Consider the following 20,103-nt stretch of genomic DNA (forward strand, 5'->3'; position numbering starts at 1 on the left):
GCATAATTACGCATTTTTTAGCGGATTTCACGGCAAAACACTGCCAATACAGCAAAACACAGGCAGCCACAGCAAAGCCAGCCATCCTTACCTGATTGTGTGGAGGGGATAATCCCCCCCCCTATCTGATCATTATCATGCTACTGTAAGCTAACCTAACCAACCCCTTTCCAATACTCTCCTCTCCCTCACTCACACCCCCTCCTTTCCTCTGCCCCTACCCACAAAATACAGTCAGCCAAACAGTGTCAAAGAGCAGTATCAAGTGCACTCTGACAAATTACTGTCATCAAGGTGGACTCCTGCTGAGCACGTAGGCTTCAATAGACTGTAAATTAGATGGTGAATCACCAATGATGGTGCAAAGTATAGACCAATCCTTTTCAAATCCCTTTATTAACCCCTCCCATTCAGACCCATCAGTTATTTTGTGCTTCCTTTAGCCACAATAACAGCAGGAGGATTGGAGAAGATTACGGGGGAAATTAAACATGTGACAATTGACAAACTTAATTACTACTCACAAGAAAGTTAGTTCCTTATTGATTATCAATGCCAAACTACAGAGATTTAATTGTGACTTATGCTGTGGAGAGCAGCGATTTGGGATCTCGAGTTGGTGTTTGCTAGACCGCACTCTCGCCTCGCATTCTGCAAAAGTAAAGAAGTCATCCTGTTTTGTATCTACCTATCCCCGTAAACTGAAACTGCCACATTGCTTGTGGTTTAAAAGCCCCCCAACAAAAACCTTATCGTGAACCTAGATGAATCATTAGATTTGTGAGTTGAGTGAATCGTTACATGCCTACTATTCTCCCATCACACACACACACACACACACACACACACACACACACACACACACACACACACACACACACACACACACACACACACACACACACACACACACACACACACACTCCACTTGTGTGGCTTTCTGGTAACCCCAAATACAAAACAATTAACAAAGATGTAATGTCATGCCTGTCATCGAAAATAATGTGAGTGGCGTCCAATCAAGCATCTGATGGACATTATAGCCACAGGAGCTCATGAAGCTTAAGGAGGATGACAAACAAGCCAACCAGAGAACATATAGCGATCCAGATGCAGTGATTTGTATTTGCAGCTGTAAAAATGATAATGACCATAGCCTGGAGAAATCCATCTTGATTTGGCACAGTGATTCAGTCTAGTACTGCTCATTCAAAGATGTTTACAGAGCCAATAACAAGGAGTCTAAATGTAATATCTATCCTGGACATCAGCGTGTAGCAGAATGCTATTAGATCGCTTGCCTTAAACCAATCACTAATCAGAGAGGTGGCATCACATGAGTGCACTCTCAATGCTCAGAAGACATGTACTTTGGACTATATTCATTGATTTTGTTTGCTAGCCTACTGAAACAGTGTGCATGACGTTTACACAATAGTGTAAACTTTTAACATCCGGACTGATTTAATGAATGCCTGGTATTTGACCTGTACTGTACTCAACTGCAAAGCATAATATTGCAGAGGGTTGTGAAGACAGCCGAATAAATCAGTTAAATGTTTTAGATTGTATGACATTTATAATCAGGAAAGCCTGCAGGCTTATACAACACCTTAGCCATTCCAACCACGGAATGTTTCTGTCACGTGGCAAGTGGCTTTGTAGCTACAGCCACTGGCAGTCAGTGTGGAGCTGTGTGGAACTCCATATTTGAGCAAGGATGACATCATATCTAATGATGAAAGATGTGCATAGTGGTTAAGAGTCTTAAATTCAATATGGACAACCTGCAACAAAGCAAGTTCTCCAAGGACATAGTGAGGTAATTTTGTTAGCTATTTCGTCTATCTTAAGATCAATTTAGGTTTATCTAGGCTGAACGCATTATGAACCAAATGAAGAGGAAATCTGATTCTTTGGCAGAATCAGGACCCGTGCATAAGAAAAACAAAATGGATGACAAATATCTGCAGGAACTACAGGCAGAGAAAGATAGTCTGGATTCATCCTTCATGCAAGCAACAAAACTGATTTCGGCAGAAATTGAAAGGATTCAGAAAGGAGAGAAGAAAGACGCAGAGAAAGAAATGTATGTGGACCTGTTCACTACAAAAAACCTCAAGCTGAAAGAGCGGATCCTCATTCCCACCAAGCAATACCCAAGGGTCAACTTTGTTGGTAAGATTCTGGGACCTCAAGGTAATACCATCAAGAGGCTCCAGGAAGACACTGGAGCCAAGATCTCCGTTCTGGGGAAAGGTTCCATGAGAGACAAAAACAAGGAGGAAGAGTACAGGAAGGGAGGTGACGCTAAATACGCTCACCTGTCCATGGAGTTGCATGTGCTAATCGAGGTGATGGCCCCCATTCCAGAAGCCTACATGCGCATGGTGCGTGCCATGGAGGAGGTCAAGCAGTTCCTGACCCCAGAGCCTGGTGAACAAGAACAGTACATAGATCCCCACTACCTGAATGGAGCCCAGGATTGTTCGGGTAGGGTGCGGGGCGGTCACCCCGGCAGAGGCAGAGGACAACACCACGCCAACAACAATCCTGGAGGGCCAAGGGGGCGAGGGATGCCACGCGGTTCCCCTCATGGAGGTGTGCAACATGGTGGTGCTCCAAGGGGAGGACTGGGTAGGGGTGGAGCATCCAGAGGGACACCAGCTGGCCGGGGCGGCATGCCTTCTGCACCTCCCAGAGGGGGCACCGCTCCCCGCTCTAGACCACCTGCACTGGGGTCGGCGAGGATGCTCCCCGCCACTGCCCTCTCCCACCAGCAGCACCAGCATCCTCAACCTTCAACATCACAGTCAAAAGCAGACGCCTATGATGAATATCCTGCATATGAAGAGTCCTATGAGCATGCTTATGAACCATATGAATATTACAGTCAACAACCGGCACCTGCAGATACCGAGTACTATGATTACGGACAAGGAGAGGCTCAGGAGGCAACATATGAACAATATGCTCAAGATGATTGGGAAGAGGGCTCAGGGTCCATCACTGGTACTGGAGGCAAAGCACCTACTTCTTAGCCTCACAAGCAGGTAAGTCGGAGTGGCTTGGGTTGTCAGTATCTGCCAATATTGAGGGTATCTATCCCCTTTTCAGTGTTCTAGACCCCTGGGAGATGGATTGCAGCACCCACTATCAGCTCCCAGTACTTACACTGTGTCTGTCTTAATTTCCCAAGAAATGCTCTGCATACGCTGAGTTGGTGGTGACCGGATTGAACCCAGAATCTTGGTCCAAAGGCGAGTGCTTACACTCACAAATCTCTAAAGAAATTATTTAGCTAGAGACCGATGGTAATCTCCCAGCTTCTGTTGCTGAAAGTTGGCAACAATTAGATAAACCAATTCAATGTCTTTAGGGTGGTCCTTCATATTGGGACAATGATTGTTTTTCAAAGCAGTGGATATAGGTTTGTTTCCGGACTTTCTCACTGCTGCTGCACTACAAAACCTTATATATTTACTTACTTTAGTTTATTTATTGATATTTTCAGATAATTGAAAATAGATACATGAATTATTTACTGATAATTCATTTAATGTTGTGGTGATTTGTTTTCTCACTATGTTGCATTTGAAATGTCTTTAAGAGCACGACGAGGACAGGACAAATACTTATTACCAATGATGTTACTGGCAAATGCAGGCCTGAGCTGTTTTGATTAAAAACAAATCTAGCAGACACCAACAGAAGGAGACATTCACCATCCTTTTCAAATGTAGATATGTCTGACCATCTTGTAAAATATCTTTCAAATAATCTTAAACTGCTTTGCACATCCCATATTTACCACTGTGGTGATTTATTTACTTTATTTAATGGGCCTTTCTCAATGATCATCATTCAAACCAGCCGTGGGAGAAACCAACCAACCACAATCCGTCTCCTCTTCCCAGTTCCCAAAGAACAACTTATCTGCGATGGGTTTTATTCAAATCTTGTATATCTTCAGGGTGGGCTTATAGCCAAAACAGTAAACAAAATGAAACTAACTGTAAACTACTTTAAATGTACAAAATCACATCAGAAGAAACCAATAGACAAATGAGTAACCTAATCAAAACACAGGAGACACATAAACCCCACTCCTACCAACCCCTGCTGTAAAATCAATGAACACCCTTTCAACACTACACAAAGAGTGACAGGGTAGTTGGCAGTCTGGCTTGAAGCGAGTGGAGAGAGGAGAGCCTTCAGGACAATCACTCATTCAATCAGCCAAACACACCACCAACAGAGAGAGCCACCCACAAACTTACATAGGCACAGAGACGATTAATAACACATACATAAGTGGAATTGATGTACGTATTCAATAATGCCTTCTGCACATTCAATACGTCGTGTGATTCTCAATTATCCTATCCCATAATTCCGCACATTCACTATTGCTGCTAAGATAATTTACCATACCTGCTAAAAGAGAGTTTATCATATAGCTGTTCTTACCTAGACTTTTAAAGTATATTTTTTTGATAATTCTTTATTTATATTTTTATTTATCTATTTTTTTATTATCATTACCTTGGGCCAGAGCTCCTCAGCAGACATCCCACAATATCCACCTGAGGGGAAGCAAACCCCTCTCTACCTAGGCCTACTTCTCAACCAAGAAATACTTATCTTGTTATTTTTATTTTTTCCAAATGGCAATTGCACATTAAGGCAATTTTGCCCACAGACATGAAATATTTTACTTATCCTGATTAAAGTGTAGTCGAGCCTCCAATTTGTTTACAACCCAGTCTAGGGGTAATCATGGCGCAACATACTGCAATAAGTCTCAAAAACCACCAGCAACATCCTTTTTTTAACAGTTTATTCAAACCACGTATCTCCATGGTTGGCTAACAGTTACACCGATCGTCAAAAGGAAATCAAAACACAGGAGTAAACAAGGCCAACATAAACCCCGCGCTACCAACCCATGCTGTTAAAATCAATGGTTGGGAGTGAGTAGAGAGAGTGGATTGGATGGAGCCCGCACACCATAGATAATAGCAAGACGTTCTTTATTTAAATACTGACAACGTTTCGATCTGTTTGATCTTCATCAGGTCAGTGAGTAGAGAGAGGAAAGCCTGCAGGAGATGAAGAAATACAAGCCTTTTAAACTCCCCGCTGTAAGTTAAATCAATTCGAACCCATACAAGCTACAGAATATTATACACGTAAGATAACATAGATACACGGAATTGACCATGTACTGTATATTTATGCCTTCTGCATATTCTGTAAATCGTGATTCTAAATGATCCCTCATTCTGCACTTCCACTGCTACTAAATATATTTTACTGTACCGCCTTAATTTTTTTACTCACTTTTATATTCACCATGTCCTTGACACAGGCTGTCAACCAGAGCTCCTGAGCGCCTGTGTAATGGGAGAATCTGTGGGAGCAGACATGTTGGGCAGCAACGACACCAGGGCTCAGGGCTGGCACATTCAGCTTTCCCTGCCTCCCCAGTGTTAAATCAAGTTGGAAACAAACCCCTCTTCAACCAAGACATATCCTAGCTCCTTGTTATTTTTTTATCAATGGTTCTTGCACATTAGACAGGTTAAAGAAACAATTGCCCATCAGCAATATGGAATATTGAACATACTCGCCAAAAAACCATTAGATAAGCCCCTAATCCAGGTTACAAACCCAGTATAGGATGACAAGTGGTGCTCAGACATACAGTACCACCAGCAACAGTGTTTTATTCAAATGTTTTATCTTCAGGGTCGGCCAAAACAATACATGAAAGGAAATTAAACATGAACCGTAAACGTACCTCATCAAATCAGAATAAACCAAAAGATAAATCACTAACCTATACACCAAATTATAAATCAAGGTTAACATAACCCCACCCCTACCAACCCATTTTGTTAAAATCTGTGAATACGCTATCAAACATTACACAAAGAGTGACAGGGTAGCTGGCAGTCTGGCTGGGAGTGAGTGAGTAGAGAGAGGAAGCCTGCAGGTGATGGGGACATACCCATAGATAAAAAGTTCTAGATGCCTCATTGGCCACTGTTCATTGGCGGAAGTGCGGAAGGCACACTGCCACTCAAAGTGACTACAGTCTACTAGCCCGTCTACGCAGCATGTCTTTTCCGGGACTTATAAATTCAATTCAAAGGAGCTTTATTGGCCTTTGATTGGCCTATACCGAAAGTCTTTCTTCTGTGATGCACGCTAAACTTCCGAGGCGTCTATGTCTATGGAAATACCGGCCTTTTACACCCCCCCCCCCCCCCCCACCCCACCCCACCCCTTGGAATAACATGCAAAATCAATCATTCGCAAAACGTGTCAATCTATTACACACAAACACCAGATAGAGGCATCCATGGGTAAGTGTATTTGATGTAGTTTATGCCTTCTGCACATTCGATACATTGTAGCAGCATAGGTACCAGTACCAGGGCTGTGGGAGTGGACATACTGTAGCAGCATAGGTACCAGGGCTGTGGGAGTGGACATTGTAGCAGCATAGGTACCAGGGCTGTGGGAGTGGACATTGTAGCAGCATAGGTACCAGGGCTGTGGGAGTGGACATTGTAGCAGCATAGGTACCAGGGCTGTGGGAGTGGACATACTGTAGCAGCATAGGTACCAGGGCTGTGGGAGTGGACATACTGTAGCAGCATAGGTACCAGTACCAGGGCTGTGGGAGTGGACATACTGTAGCAGCATAGGTACCAGTACCAGGGCTGTGGGAGTGGACATTGTAGCAGCATCGGTACCAGGGCTGTGGGAGTGGACATACTGTAGCAGCATAGGTACCAGGGCTGTGGGAGTGGACATACTGTAGCAGCATAGGTACCAGGGCTGTGGGAGTGGACATACTGTAGCAGCATAGGTACCAGTACCAGGGCTGTGGGAGTGGACATACTGTAGCAGCATAGGTACCAGGGCTGTGGGAGTGGACATATACTGTAGCAGCATAGGTACCAGGGCTGTGGGAGTGGACATACTGTAGCAGCATAGGTACCAGTACCAGGGCTGTGGGAGTGGACATACTGTAGCAGCATAGGTACCAGTACCAGGGCTGTGGGAGTGGACATACTGTAGCAGCATAGGTACCAGGGCTGTGGGAGTGGACATACTGTAGCAGCATAGGTACCAGGGCTGTGGGAGTGGACATACTGTAGCAGCATAGGTACCAGGGCTGTGGGAGTGGACATACTGTAGCAGCATAGGTACCAGGGCTGTGGGAGTGGACATACTGTAGCAGCATAGGTACCAGGGCTGTGGGAGTGGACATACTGTAGCAGCATAGGTACCAGGGCTGTGGGAGTGGACATACTGTAGCAGCATAGGTACCAGGGCTGTGGGAGTGGACATACTGTAGCAGCATAGGTACCAGGGCTGTGGGAGTGGACATACTGTAGCAGCATAGGTACCAGGGCTGTGGGAGTGGACATACTGTAGCAGCATAGGTACCAGGGCTGTGGGAGTGGACATTGTAGCAGCATAGGTACCAGTACCAGGGCTGTGGGAGTGGACATTGTAGCAGCATAGGTACCAGGGCTGTGGGAATGGACATACTGTAGCAGCATAGGTACCAGGGCTGTGGGAATGGACATACTGTAGCAGCATAGGTACCAGTACCAGGGCTGTGGGAGTCACCAGGTGATCCCCCGCCCCTAGCTTCATTACAACCCCCCTTCCTTTTTCTTCCACCTGTACAGTGTTTTATTAAATTTTTTGTTGTGATATTTGTTATTTTTCATGTCTTGCTGGAAAGGATTTTTTTCCAGGGGAGCTGGGGGTAGTAGAGCTGCCGACGAATATTCTATATCCGAATATATTTTTGAATCAAATTTTTTTATGAATAACCGAATATATAAAATTAAGGTTCGAATTAAAAATAATAATAAAAAAAATGTTTTAGTTATTATTATTATTAGTTTTCGCGAGACGGTGCCATGGGTAAGCGACGCGTTGTGACTTGTGAGCTTGTAGATTAGTTATATTTGCCACGCGACACGCCGACACGGGCATACATTGAAAAATAAATCAGCTGCCTCGTACTCTATTCGAGGCACTATTCCTAGACGCAGACTACGCAGCGCAGGCTGCGTAGTGAGCACAGGGCGGGCGGGGCCGCGGGAGCCTTTTACGTTCTTTGCGCAGTGGGTGTACGCTGGTGAAATCTTCCGTCAACAGTATCTAGTGATCAGAATCTGGGACAGGCTTTGCTTCGGTGTTGTTTCGGACAGACGGGAGACTATATTTTTAGACAACACACAGATCTATCACTCATCAATCTTCAATCATGAAGTTACTTTATCCTTCAGGAAATTATAAAAAGATAAATAAAATGCGTAAGGATGAAATGTGGTGCCGGGTCCGGCAGCAGCAGCAATGCAGTGTTCTGTCCTGTGAATTAATACTGCCTCCGTGCCTCCGGGCTGTGTGCCGTGGTAGGATTGCTCATTTAATAAAAAATGTCTGTGAAGTTTTACTGGAGAAGGGAGAATGCATGCGTTGCGTTCCAACTCCGTTTTCAGCAGCACCAATGCGCGGAGAGAGAGAGAGTTGCGCCAGCAATGCGATCTTAAATGTTATGTCTCAGGTTGTATTGGTGTAAATATAATTATTAATAAATCCGAATGGCTCGAATTGAAATCCGAAATCCGAATGGCTCGAATTGCTCGAATCCACGTGGATTTTTAAAACGAATATCCGAATCCAATTTTTGGACAATTACGGCAGCACTAGGGGGTAGCCTACGGACTCCAGGGGCCCGGCTGTCAAAATTACGTTTTTTGGCAGCCAAGTCTACGGACTTTAATGTTTGTTTAGGGCAATAAATGACAACATTAGCGTCATGCCCATGATCTTCCCAGCCATATTCGCCAGCCTACTTATTTGAGATTTGTACTTCACCGTTAGATTTCCAAACCAACTGGACATACCATATCTTAAGTATAGCTTTGAAGCAGGGTCTTGCTTCTTAAACCTGTGTACTCTGACTGGCTGCTCCCACTGGATTTCTTACCAATATACCACCCACTCCCACAATGGTTTCAACTTATCCCGTCTGCAGTTTATTTTTGACCACCTGCTTCTGCACAGAGCATTATACACTAATGTACACTGTAAACTACATCAAGTATAAGTATTAATGTTGTTGTTCTTGCTTGCTTAATATGTCACTCTGGATTAAGAGCATCTTCTAAATGCCTAGAATTGTAATTCATGTAACATATTGCTACATATATACTTTACTATACAGTGCTAATCAGGATGCTATTTTTCCACAATAGCATCTTTAATTTCTGAAATACTAATCTCATGGTATCAAACCATGCAGATGTTAGGAAAATAATGAATACATATACCTGCAAGCAGCGATAAGACAGGGCCAGGCCATAAAAGCAATAAAGACAAAAGCTTTCCGCAATATGCACAATAAGCCATAGAAACACTGATGACTGATTAAGAGAAAGAAGACCAGGCAATTAACAAACAAATTATCACTTTAAATAGCTGGTTGGAGACTGGAGATTACATCACATTTTTTTGTTAAGCTGATTGGCTGAAGGGGTTGTCTGTCAACGCTTTACTCCCACAACCAACCATGCATTAGCAGGGTCCAGACTCCACACAAATGAATGGAATGTGATTTCAATGGGGAGTTAACCAGGCTACAAAAATCCCAGGAGTGGATAGTGTGGATGATATACTTTATCAATCCTATCTATAATCATAGGGGGATTGGGAGATCTATAGGTCAGAGGTGCTTTGACGAATGACCCATGACCCCCTACCTCTACCATATTGCCGAATTTCGTGGAAAACGACAGCACAGAACTGCCAAAATGAGAGAGAGTGAGTGCATTTTCCGGCAACGGCATGAGCCGCGGAAGACCCGCAGATACAGATAAAGGGAGCGCAGTAGTTATAATGGACAGACATCAATACTTAATTGAGGGAGAAAGACAACTTAGCAACCCAAACCACTATAGACAACTAGGACAACCTATTTATAATCAAACGGCCGCAGAAGCTAAAGAAATAATATACAAACTTAAAGAAAAAAAGTACATAAACTACAAACAAGACAAATACTTAATAGGGCAGGACACTCCACTTGCACGGATCTTCTATCTATTCCCAACAATACATAAAGATGCGAGCACGTGGACTGTACCTACGAGATTCCAGCAGGGAGACCTATATTGTCACTGACTGTGGTAGTGAAACGTACCAAACAGCTGAATATATTGAACACTTTCTGAACCCCCTGTCTATAAAACATGCTATATCATGGACATTTATGACTTTGTTAATAAAATCAAAGCCATAACTGTGCCACAAAATGCATTTTTATTTTCAATCGATATTGATAGTTTGTACACAAACATCGAAACAGAAGCGGGTTTACAGGCAGTGAAGGAAGTCTTTAATAAATATCCAGACAGGAAACGCCCTGACACAGAACTACTGGAACTATTGAACATAAATCTGACCAAAAATGAAGAAATTATATCTCCAAACCAAAGGCACAGCCATGGGGAAAAGGTTTGCCCCCTCCTATGCAAATATCTACATGGCTCTGTGGGAAGAGACAGCTAAAAAAAAAAGCTAACTCAAACCAACACATTATTATAGATTTTTGGATGACATCTTTGGTGTTTGGGAACACACCAAAGAGGACTCCCAAGATTGTATTAATATACTAAACACACACCATAGATCAATTACAATCAAATATGTGACGAGCACAGAAAAAATTGATTTCCTAGATGTTACTGTCTTCAAGGGCCCAAATTTCAACACAAGTGGTAAATTAGATTTCAAAGTATATTTTAAAGAAACAGACACACACGAGCTCTTACATAAAACCTCCTTTCATCCACCACACACTTACAGAGGCATAGTCAAATCACAGCTCTAGAGATTCCACAGAATCTGCACACAACAAAGTGATTTTAAAATAGCATGTCAAACTCTATTTGACACCTTACGAAAACGGGGATACACATGACACATTTCTAGAGGTGAAACAAAGGGACCAGAGTCCCAAACTAGCCTTAGTTACTACCTATTCGACACTAAGCAGAATAACAAACATGAAAATAAAGAGGAACTTTGCAAATAGGACGGATGACCTAAACGGATACAAAATTATACCAGCATATAGGAAGAACAAAAACTTGAAAGATTACTTTGTACATAACAAACTAAAGGAGACAGACAGACCGATACACAAGAAACCAGATTACTTCAGACCTAAACAACAGGTGAAAAATAGGACCACAATGAGAATGGTAAAACAAATCATACAGGCTAATACTAGTAACTGTGTCTATCTAATTACATGCAACAAGTGCAACCTACTACAATAATGAAACTAGGAACACAATAGCAGATAGACTAAACCAACATAGATATAATATAAATAATGCAAAAGAAACAACTTGTAGGCCTACAGCATTTTATGACCCATGGAATTAGTGCTTTGGAAGTTTGTGGATTAGAATCTAACCTAAATCCAAACCTGGACAGAGGGGGAAAGAAGATATGCAGAGAAGCAGTGGATTTAAAAATTAAACACATTTCCACAAGGCTTAAATAATACTAATCCATTACAGGGAACAGGGTAGTAAACATACCATTGAATCCTAAACCTCTAAATTGCTCTCAATTAGAGCAGAGCCAGGACAATAGCAGAAACACAAAGCCATTTAGATTCAAAATCAGACCATGATCTGATGGTCTGAGGTTGACACTAATGGGCTTACTTGTTTTTCAGTACTTGGTCACCCAACAAAGTTAAAAGGGTGAGAACCGAGTAAGGGGGCTTGCGATGAGTGTAGGCGGAACCTGCACCGGGCTCAACAGGGGTGTTATTGTGGCCGTGGGGTGTATTGGCCAGTTCTGGGGGTTAAGTAGTGATTGACAGTCCATTACAAGTGCTGGTTTTATCTGGAAAGGGTGATGTGATGTCCCACCCTTGAAACAGTCTAGGGGGAGACTTCAAACTGTCTAGTGAATGCCCCGCAGTTCCTTTCACAAGGCTCTAGACTCTAGAGGTTAAACAGATGACCTTCTTAGCCCAGCTATCAACCAGTTGTTTCTGCTTCTCAGTGTGATTTGGGAACATGGCCATCCACATAAAAGTTCCTGGTGACCTTAGGGAGGGTTAGCTCCATTCCTTCCAGCTCTGGGGTAATAATTATCTGACATCCCAGCCTAGAGTTCTCCTGAAGCATCGGTGCCATATCCAACATGTCATCTTCCCCTTCTTCGGGTTCCGGCAATTTGCCAAAATGTTCTCTGCTCACATAGACATGACATGTAGAGCAGGCAAGTGATGCATCACAGGCTCCTTCTAATTCAATGCCATGCCTGCGTGCCAGGTGGAGCACGTTCTCTCCTACTTTGGCGTTCACTGGGATCCTCTTCCCAGACTGATCAATATACACCACATTAACCACATTTTCTGTATTGCGCTCACTGCGGTTTAGACCTATGGATCTGTGCAAATGCCGGATCACAGTTTGAAAATGACCTAAGGACAATGTCCTCGATAAACTAGCCGCACTATTCATACAACTGAACAATCTGTTTTATACAAAAGTTTAACTGGGATTAGGACGTGCCACCTTGATGTTAGATCAGAACCTAACCTGGAGGTCATGCATGGTCAGTTTGTGGAGACCATATCATACTGTATGTGCCTTGTGAACGCATCTCTCCTTCTGGCATTGCTCTTGTCAGCATGATGAGGTCATGATGGGGTCAGAATGGGATCAATTCACCATGAGGTAACGGTATTTAAGCCATGCCCAAATATGGGATTGTGGGTCAGATGTACTCTCATCTGGGGTCAAACTGGCCTCCAAGTATTGACAACAGCGTAACGTGATATTAACTAACCGGGAGACTGTGTACGCCTATTTAACAGCTGCCTCCGATTAAAAAAGAATCACACCTGTGTGAAGTGAGGGGCGCTCTTATCATTATACAGTACATCATCATACATCATCACATGAACTATGTGATTGATTGGTTAAATTTACGTCATATTTGGCGGATATTTGACCTAATTTCTCCTTCCATTGTCAATGGCAAATATGAGACGTGTGGGGATAAGATTTACGTCATATTTGGCAAACATTTGACCTAATTTCTCCTTTCATTGTCAATGGCAAATATTGAGACGTGTGGGGACAACAGCTGTATATAGAGGGGCTAGCGCCCCTGCAGTGACATTACTGAGAAGAGGAGGAAATGACATCACTCTCAACTCCAATAAAAACAGCAAAACAACGGAGCACAGGCCAGGCTCATTGACCCTGAGTTATCAATGAAAATGGAAGGCAGTCCGCAAACTGTTCTTGAGCTCCCATGGTTACTTTATTTAAGGCCTTATTTAAGGCCTTAAATAAAGTAACCTGGGAGCTCAAGAACAGTTTGCGGACTGGCTTCTTTTTGAGGGGCGCTAGCCCCTCCTATATACAGCTTTTGTCCCCTCACGTCTCCTATTTGCCATTGACAATGACAATATGTGCCTCAAATATGATGTACATTTGTGGCAACACAATAATTAAATGTAGACGAGCAAATCGACTAACCAATCACATAAATTCAGTTGTTCACGAGATGATGATGATGTATAATGATAAGAGCGCCCCTCACTTCACACGGGTGTGATTTTTTCATTGTTGTACATATCCGATGAGGACCTATTTCCTGCAAGATCACAAATCTGCCCTTAGCAGCAGTCACCAGCAGCAGGGGATGTATAGCTTGTGAAACTTGTTAATGTTTCTGTTCAGTCGACATTATCCAGTTGACACCATCCCTGTTTTTTTTTTTTTTTTTTTTTTTTATCTTTATCCCACGATTTTGTAACCCAGTTTTCTTTTCACTCAGTGCCAATTATCTAATGTATTCCTGGGCGCTACACTTCCTCTGCCAACCTGGGGGGGCAGCGGACTGACCTCATGCCTCCTTCTATGCATGAGGAGTCCAAGCTGCTTCTTTTCACCTGACAGAGGGGAATTTCCCCGGCCGGACGTAGCGCATGGAAGGGACACATTATTCCGACCAGTTTCCTTTCCCCTCCATCAGGCGCCCCGGCTGGCCAGGGGGAGGTAGTTTTAGAGACCAGGATTACGTCATGTTTTTGTGAGGGTATCTACCCTAGGGGACACGAGGAGAACATGCAAACTCCACACAGAAAGGCCCTATCGCCAACCCCCGCCTCGGGTATGGGCACTGATGACGCGGAGGAGGGAACACGCCGCCAGTGCCCACAGCGTCCCCAGCGGGAATCGAACCCAGGACCTTCTAGCTGTGAGGCGACAGCACTACCAACTGTGCCACCGTGCCCCCTTGTTCCCTGTTTGTTGATATCAGGTTGCTATGCTTACTTATTACAGGCCTATCTCCAACTTGGGAGGCCAATCTCGAACCTTGTGGAACTCCATATTTAGGCAAGGCTGACATCATGATGACATGAGATTTGTGAGAGGATTATAAAAGAACCCAGATATAAATAATTTATTTTGTAGCTAGTTCCATGCTGTTAAACATAATCTGGACAATCCAGGTATGTCTTCATTGCAAATTCCTGTTCTCACATTTGGATACCTGTCTCATACTAGACCATAAGAGTGTCTGAATCCCATTATCAGCTATTGTGAGAGGGCTACATCAACAAACCATTCCATCATGCTTAAATGTGTGGCAGGTTCAGCTGTGACATTGACAGCATTCACCATGGGGGTCTATGTGGCTCAAAACTATGACTCTCATGTCCCTAACATAACCAAGACAATAGAGGACATCAAGAAATATATCAAGGACAAGAAACCGCCACAATGAGCAAAGATGGACCACCGTATAAACAGGAATAAAGCTACAGAGAAACTATTTTGTCTTGACTTTCAGCACGGATCCTCTCCTACACAGCCATGCAGAGTAAACATCTTGGGGACCTACTTCGATGGCCCTCATTGCCCTTCCCAAGCACCTGCCGTCGTATATGCATCCTGCCAGGGGGAGGGCCAGCAGCTGCCGGAGTAGGTGGATGGATTTTGACAGCTCCGTTCCACTGCAATGTTGGTCTGTTCGGCACAGCCGGTAACAGCCACGGCGCTGCCAGGGAGACGGGCGGCATCTGCCGGGGGATTATGTCACTCCACTGCCGCTCCATCATGGCCGCCGCTCCACGCCGCAACTTCCGATTAACAGCCGCGGCACGGGAGAATGGAGCAAGTGGGAGAGGTTGAATTACAGTATGATGGTGAACACTGCTACGAGGGGGTCAGCGCAGGTCTTGATGACACAGGGAAATGCCCCAGGACCATTCATCAGTGCTGCATTATGATTGTGATCTCTCTTAACTCCTGCCACACACCTCGTGTCACCCTGTTGCAACATAACGCTGTTTTGTCTATCCCCCTTTCATGGAGAAATGTGTTTCTTTATTACCTTCTTTTTTTTACAGCAGTCGATCATGTTGGCATGAAAATGGGCTGATTCCTTTCTTCTCAGGTGTTACCAATGATACTGATTAACATTCTGGTCAAACAGTCATGCCTGCTTGTGCATGTTCGTTCACTGGAAAAATACTCTACACTAAATGGAACAGAGCTTTAATTCCTATAACTGGTAACACCTGTGAAGGAAGTAAGGAAGCAGCCCCAACAAATACATGAAAATAAAATAAATGCAGACAGCCAATTGGAATGCAATCGGAAACATTTAGCTGATTTGTGTGTATTTGACAAAAAGTAGCAAAAAGTGTGTTTTGAAGAAAATGCGAAATGGAGAACAAATCTTGTCAGGTGGAAAGGGGCGTGGCATTAAATATATCGGAATCCAAGGGAACAAAGGTTTGACTGTATGACTTAGCATGTGAAGGGCCCTAGGAGCCTGTTGTAGTGCCACCATGAGGTCGTTTCCATGTGGATCCGTTCAGCAGTGATGGAGATCTGATCGCAGACACACGGACGGACACTGACGGATAAATATCTATGCAGTTTTCGGCTGCCCGGCCTGGCAGAGACAATAATGAAACACGAGAAAAACACGATTTTGTCTAATAGCGGCATGGCTTCTTGTGGATCTCTGACTTCATGTTGCCAGTCATCTATGATGTATCTGTATCGTTGCGTCCACACGGGCATGATGGAACGATGCAGTCTACCATTCATTGTCCATGGAAGCCAGCGACGTGAAGCTATGATGCGTGAAGCTGTGAAGCAGCCATGATGCGTGAAGATGCGAAGCAGCTGCGTGAAGATGCGAAGCAGCTATGATGCGTGAAGCTGCCGCAAATTATTCTGTGATGTGTTTTTGCATCGTTTCATCTGCCTGTCATATGACTCCATATTTGGGGGCAAGGTTACAGCTCAGTTTGACCGATGTTCACTTTCTCTTATATAGACATAATATTATAGTGACATTGTGTTGCTGTTGGATGGAAACCACGTGTTTAAAGTAAAAAATAAAAAATAAAAATCACACTTGAGGGGCACAGTGAGGGTTTTTCTCACTACATTTGTGCTGCACTCTACTACGATGAAGTAGGACATAGGATTTAAATAAAAACATAAAAAGCTGAAAATAAGAATCAGAATAAACAACATCATCATATACACAGGTTACCCTCGCTCAAATTTGCTCAAACCGAACCCCATTGACTTAAACTATAATGAAACATTTCAATATTTCAAGTATAGAACACGTTAGTGGTGTTCTACATCAGCAAAATGGCAGTGTACAGTCCACCTTACATTTGGCTTTGATCAGACAGACGGACGGACGGACGGACGGACGGACGGACGGACGGACAGACAGACAGACAGACAGAAAGACAGACAGACAGACAGACAGACAGACAGACAGACAGACAGACAGACAGACAGACAGACAGACAGACAGACAGTGAGGAATGTTAAAAATATAGGAAATTATCCCCAGACCTGGAGTATTTGATGATAATGTGCCATCCATTTTATTTCCCTAGAGAGTTCATTGCAATTATTCTCATAATTGAGCCCATAGACATACATAATTAAATGAATCTCTATAGTGACCAGGAATGCAGACATGCTGATGTTTCTTTCATTGTTGCCAACTTTAATAAAGCAAAGCTAACTATAGAAAATGACTATACAGATACTGTGCAATGATTAATTTTACAAAAGTCGGCCTGCTGGTGGTGCTATAAAAGGCAGATGTGAAAAATGTAGGTAAAACAATTGTCCTTGGCCTCTAGGGAGTGTGCATGCAACGATTCACGCATATCGGTGCAGTTATAGGTAAAAATGGTGAAAAGCTGCCTTATGGTGGCGCTATAACAGGACGTTCTGGAGAATGTGTGTTGGTATCCAGGGAGTGTGTGTGCAAAGTTTGGCATCGACCGGGTTAACATTGCCAGAGATTAGCTGTTAACGACGGACAGACGGACAGACACACATGAAGGCGTCTTAAAAGTTATATATCATTTTGAAAAAGAGGTTTATTCCACTTTTTAAATGGTGTACCACTTTTCAAAACGGTATACCATTTAGAAAAACTTATATACCATTTTAAAAGTGGTATAAACCACTTTTTCAAAACGATATACCACTTTTATAAGTGGTATAAACATTCTTTTTGTAGAGTGGTATAACACATACCACTTTTGGAGCTCGCCCACCCTCGACAATCTACTGAATTGCCAATGGCAAGGAACATGTGAAGTTCTTAAATGGCACATTTGTATGGGAGGGAGGGAGGTTGTTCACCTTTTCTATGTGTGCTGTGCATGTATGCGCGTGTGTCTTTCGATCTGACCCATTCCGTGTGCTTGTCTTAACCTTAACATATTTCAGTAGAGAGTTCCATAAAGCGGAAAATAACACTACAAGGTGGTAGACAGACTGAAAGACATTGAGAGTGTACATAGAAAAATAAGGAACACAAGGGGAAGAGGGCAGAGCCGGCAGACCGAGGGCAAGAGAGTGAAGGAGTGTATAGGGAGAGGGTAGGTAGATAGAGAAGGCAGAATGATGAAAATGCCAGCACTCAATGTCCTTTTCACATGATGTTATTTAGCTCTGACGAGCAGACAACGTTTCGGCCTAGTCGGCCTTCCTCAGCGTTAACAATGCTGATGAAGGCTGACTTAACAGTACTTTACTTAACAGTAAAGTAAAAGTACAGTACAGTACTTGAGTAAATGTAAACTATGCTCGATTGCTTGTGGAAACACACACACACACACACACACACACACACACACACACACACACACACACACACACACACACACACACACACACGTATATCTGCTAAATGCCTAAATTGAAAATATAATATATTTCCTTTATCCATTTAGTCCTGACTGACTCATTTTGACTCAAAAGCAGCACACATAGGCCTACTGTATGTATCCTTTCATACTGTACATAGGCCTACTGTATGTATCCTTTCATACTGTACATAGGCCTACTGTATGCATTCCTTGCTCTTTAGTTGTAAGTGTGTGTGTGTGTGTGTGTGTGTTGCATTACTCAGGCTTGAGAAGGTTACAATAACATGTACATTTGTACACATCAAACCATCCATAAATGCACGCACTTAATGGATTGTTACGCAGTAGTGTGCACGCAGACACACACTGAATAGTGAATACATATTCATGTATGCATGTGCAGTGTGTGCATGCGTGTGTGAGTAATATCGTTTAAGTATACGTATCTAGTGTATATGTCTGCAGTAAGGATTTACCTATAGTGCTGCAGGGAAAGTGTGAGTCTGTGTTTAAGCATGCTTTGTGCGTGCGTGCGCGCGTGCGTGCGCGCGCGCGTGCGTGCGTGAAATTTAAAACCATTCAAGGCGCGTAAAGTGTTGCCCTTAGTGGCTCACTGTGAACAATGCAGGTCAACTGGATTTGTCTGGATTCAACACACAGGAAGATGTGTGACATTATGTGACATTTAACCTTTTATTTAATCATGATAAATCACTTATTTTTCTTGTTAACATGAATTGACCTTCCACACTAAACACAGAATTACAATTAGGACTTACACTGTATTGAGGCATCTTATCCAAGGCGACATAGAAATAATAAATTAGATTTTTTTTTGTTCTGCAGCATTTGTCTGTTTCTCTGGTCGATTTTGTATTGATGTCTTTACGGAGTTAAGGACTTCACATCAAAGTACAGTGGAAGGCAAAAAAGTCAGCTTTGGATCAGGCCTCATACGGTATATGTACACTTCTTTTGATGTCGTACCAAATTAGATGAGCTTACAGTGATTAATGTCAGCCCACCGTCCCCAGTTCTCACATGTTTGGTTGCATGTAATCTTAGACATGCCTTTGAAGCTACATATTATCTAGTACTAGTCTACACACAGTATATGCAAATCTACATTAGTGCTGTTTTATGTTACAAGCAAATCACATCTTCCTGGTGGCTGTTTCATAATTTTGTTTCTACCAGTTTTCTAATATTTTAAGCTGTCGTTCCTGTTTTACTGTACAGTACAAGAGATATACAGTATGTAGGATCAAGAGTGACTTAATTGGTTTCAGACTAGATTTCACTTATTTGAAAGGGATTTTTGTATGCTTGCTTGTTGTGTTATCAATTGTTACACAAACGATAATGCAAACGTGCATAAAGTTCGAAACAGAATTTTAAAGTCAAGTGTGTGTGTGTGGGGGGCACGGTGGCACAGTTGGTAGTGCTGTCGCCTCACAGCTAGAAGGTCCTGGGTTCGATTCCCGCTCGGGGCGCTGTGGGTGCTGGCGGCGTGTTTCCTCCTCTGCGTCATCAGTGCCCATACCCGAAGGCGGGGTTGGCGAAAGGGCCTTTCTGTGTGGAGTTTGCATGTTCTCCCCGTGTCCCCTAGGGTAGATACCCTCACAAAAACATGCAGTAATCCTGGTCTCTAAACTGCCTCCCCCTGGCCAGCCGGGGCGCCTGATGGAGGGGAAAGGAACTGGTTGGAATAACGTGTTCCTTCCACGCGCTACATCCAACCAGGGAAACTCCCCCCTGTCAGGTGTAAAGGAGCAACTTGGACACTCAAGCATGAAGGAAGCATGAGTTAAGTCTGT

The 20,103-nt window shown here is 43.3% G+C and overlaps 1 protein-coding gene across 1 annotated transcript; it reads left to right on the forward strand.

Annotated features, from left to right (window-relative positions):
• Window positions 1-1,931: 1,931 nt before the first annotated feature.
• LOC310864542 (KH domain-containing, RNA-binding, signal transduction-associated protein 1-like) lies at window positions 1,932-3,041 on the forward strand (the record flags this gene model as incomplete). Its single annotated transcript, XM_083773231.1, has 1 exon — window positions 1,932-3,041. The coding sequence occupies exon 1, from the start codon at window positions 1,953-1,955 to the stop codon at window positions 3,039-3,041; it is 1,089 nt and encodes a 362-aa protein (XP_083629357.1). The 5' UTR covers window positions 1,932-1,952.
• Between the last annotated feature and the right edge of the window lie 17,062 nt (window positions 3,042-20,103).

The sequence above is a fragment of the Protomyctophum parallelum genome (genome assembly GCF_964188405.1).
Source record: "Protomyctophum parallelum genome assembly, chromosome: 9".
Lineage (NCBI taxonomy): Eukaryota > Metazoa > Chordata > Actinopteri > Myctophiformes > Myctophidae > Protomyctophum > Protomyctophum parallelum.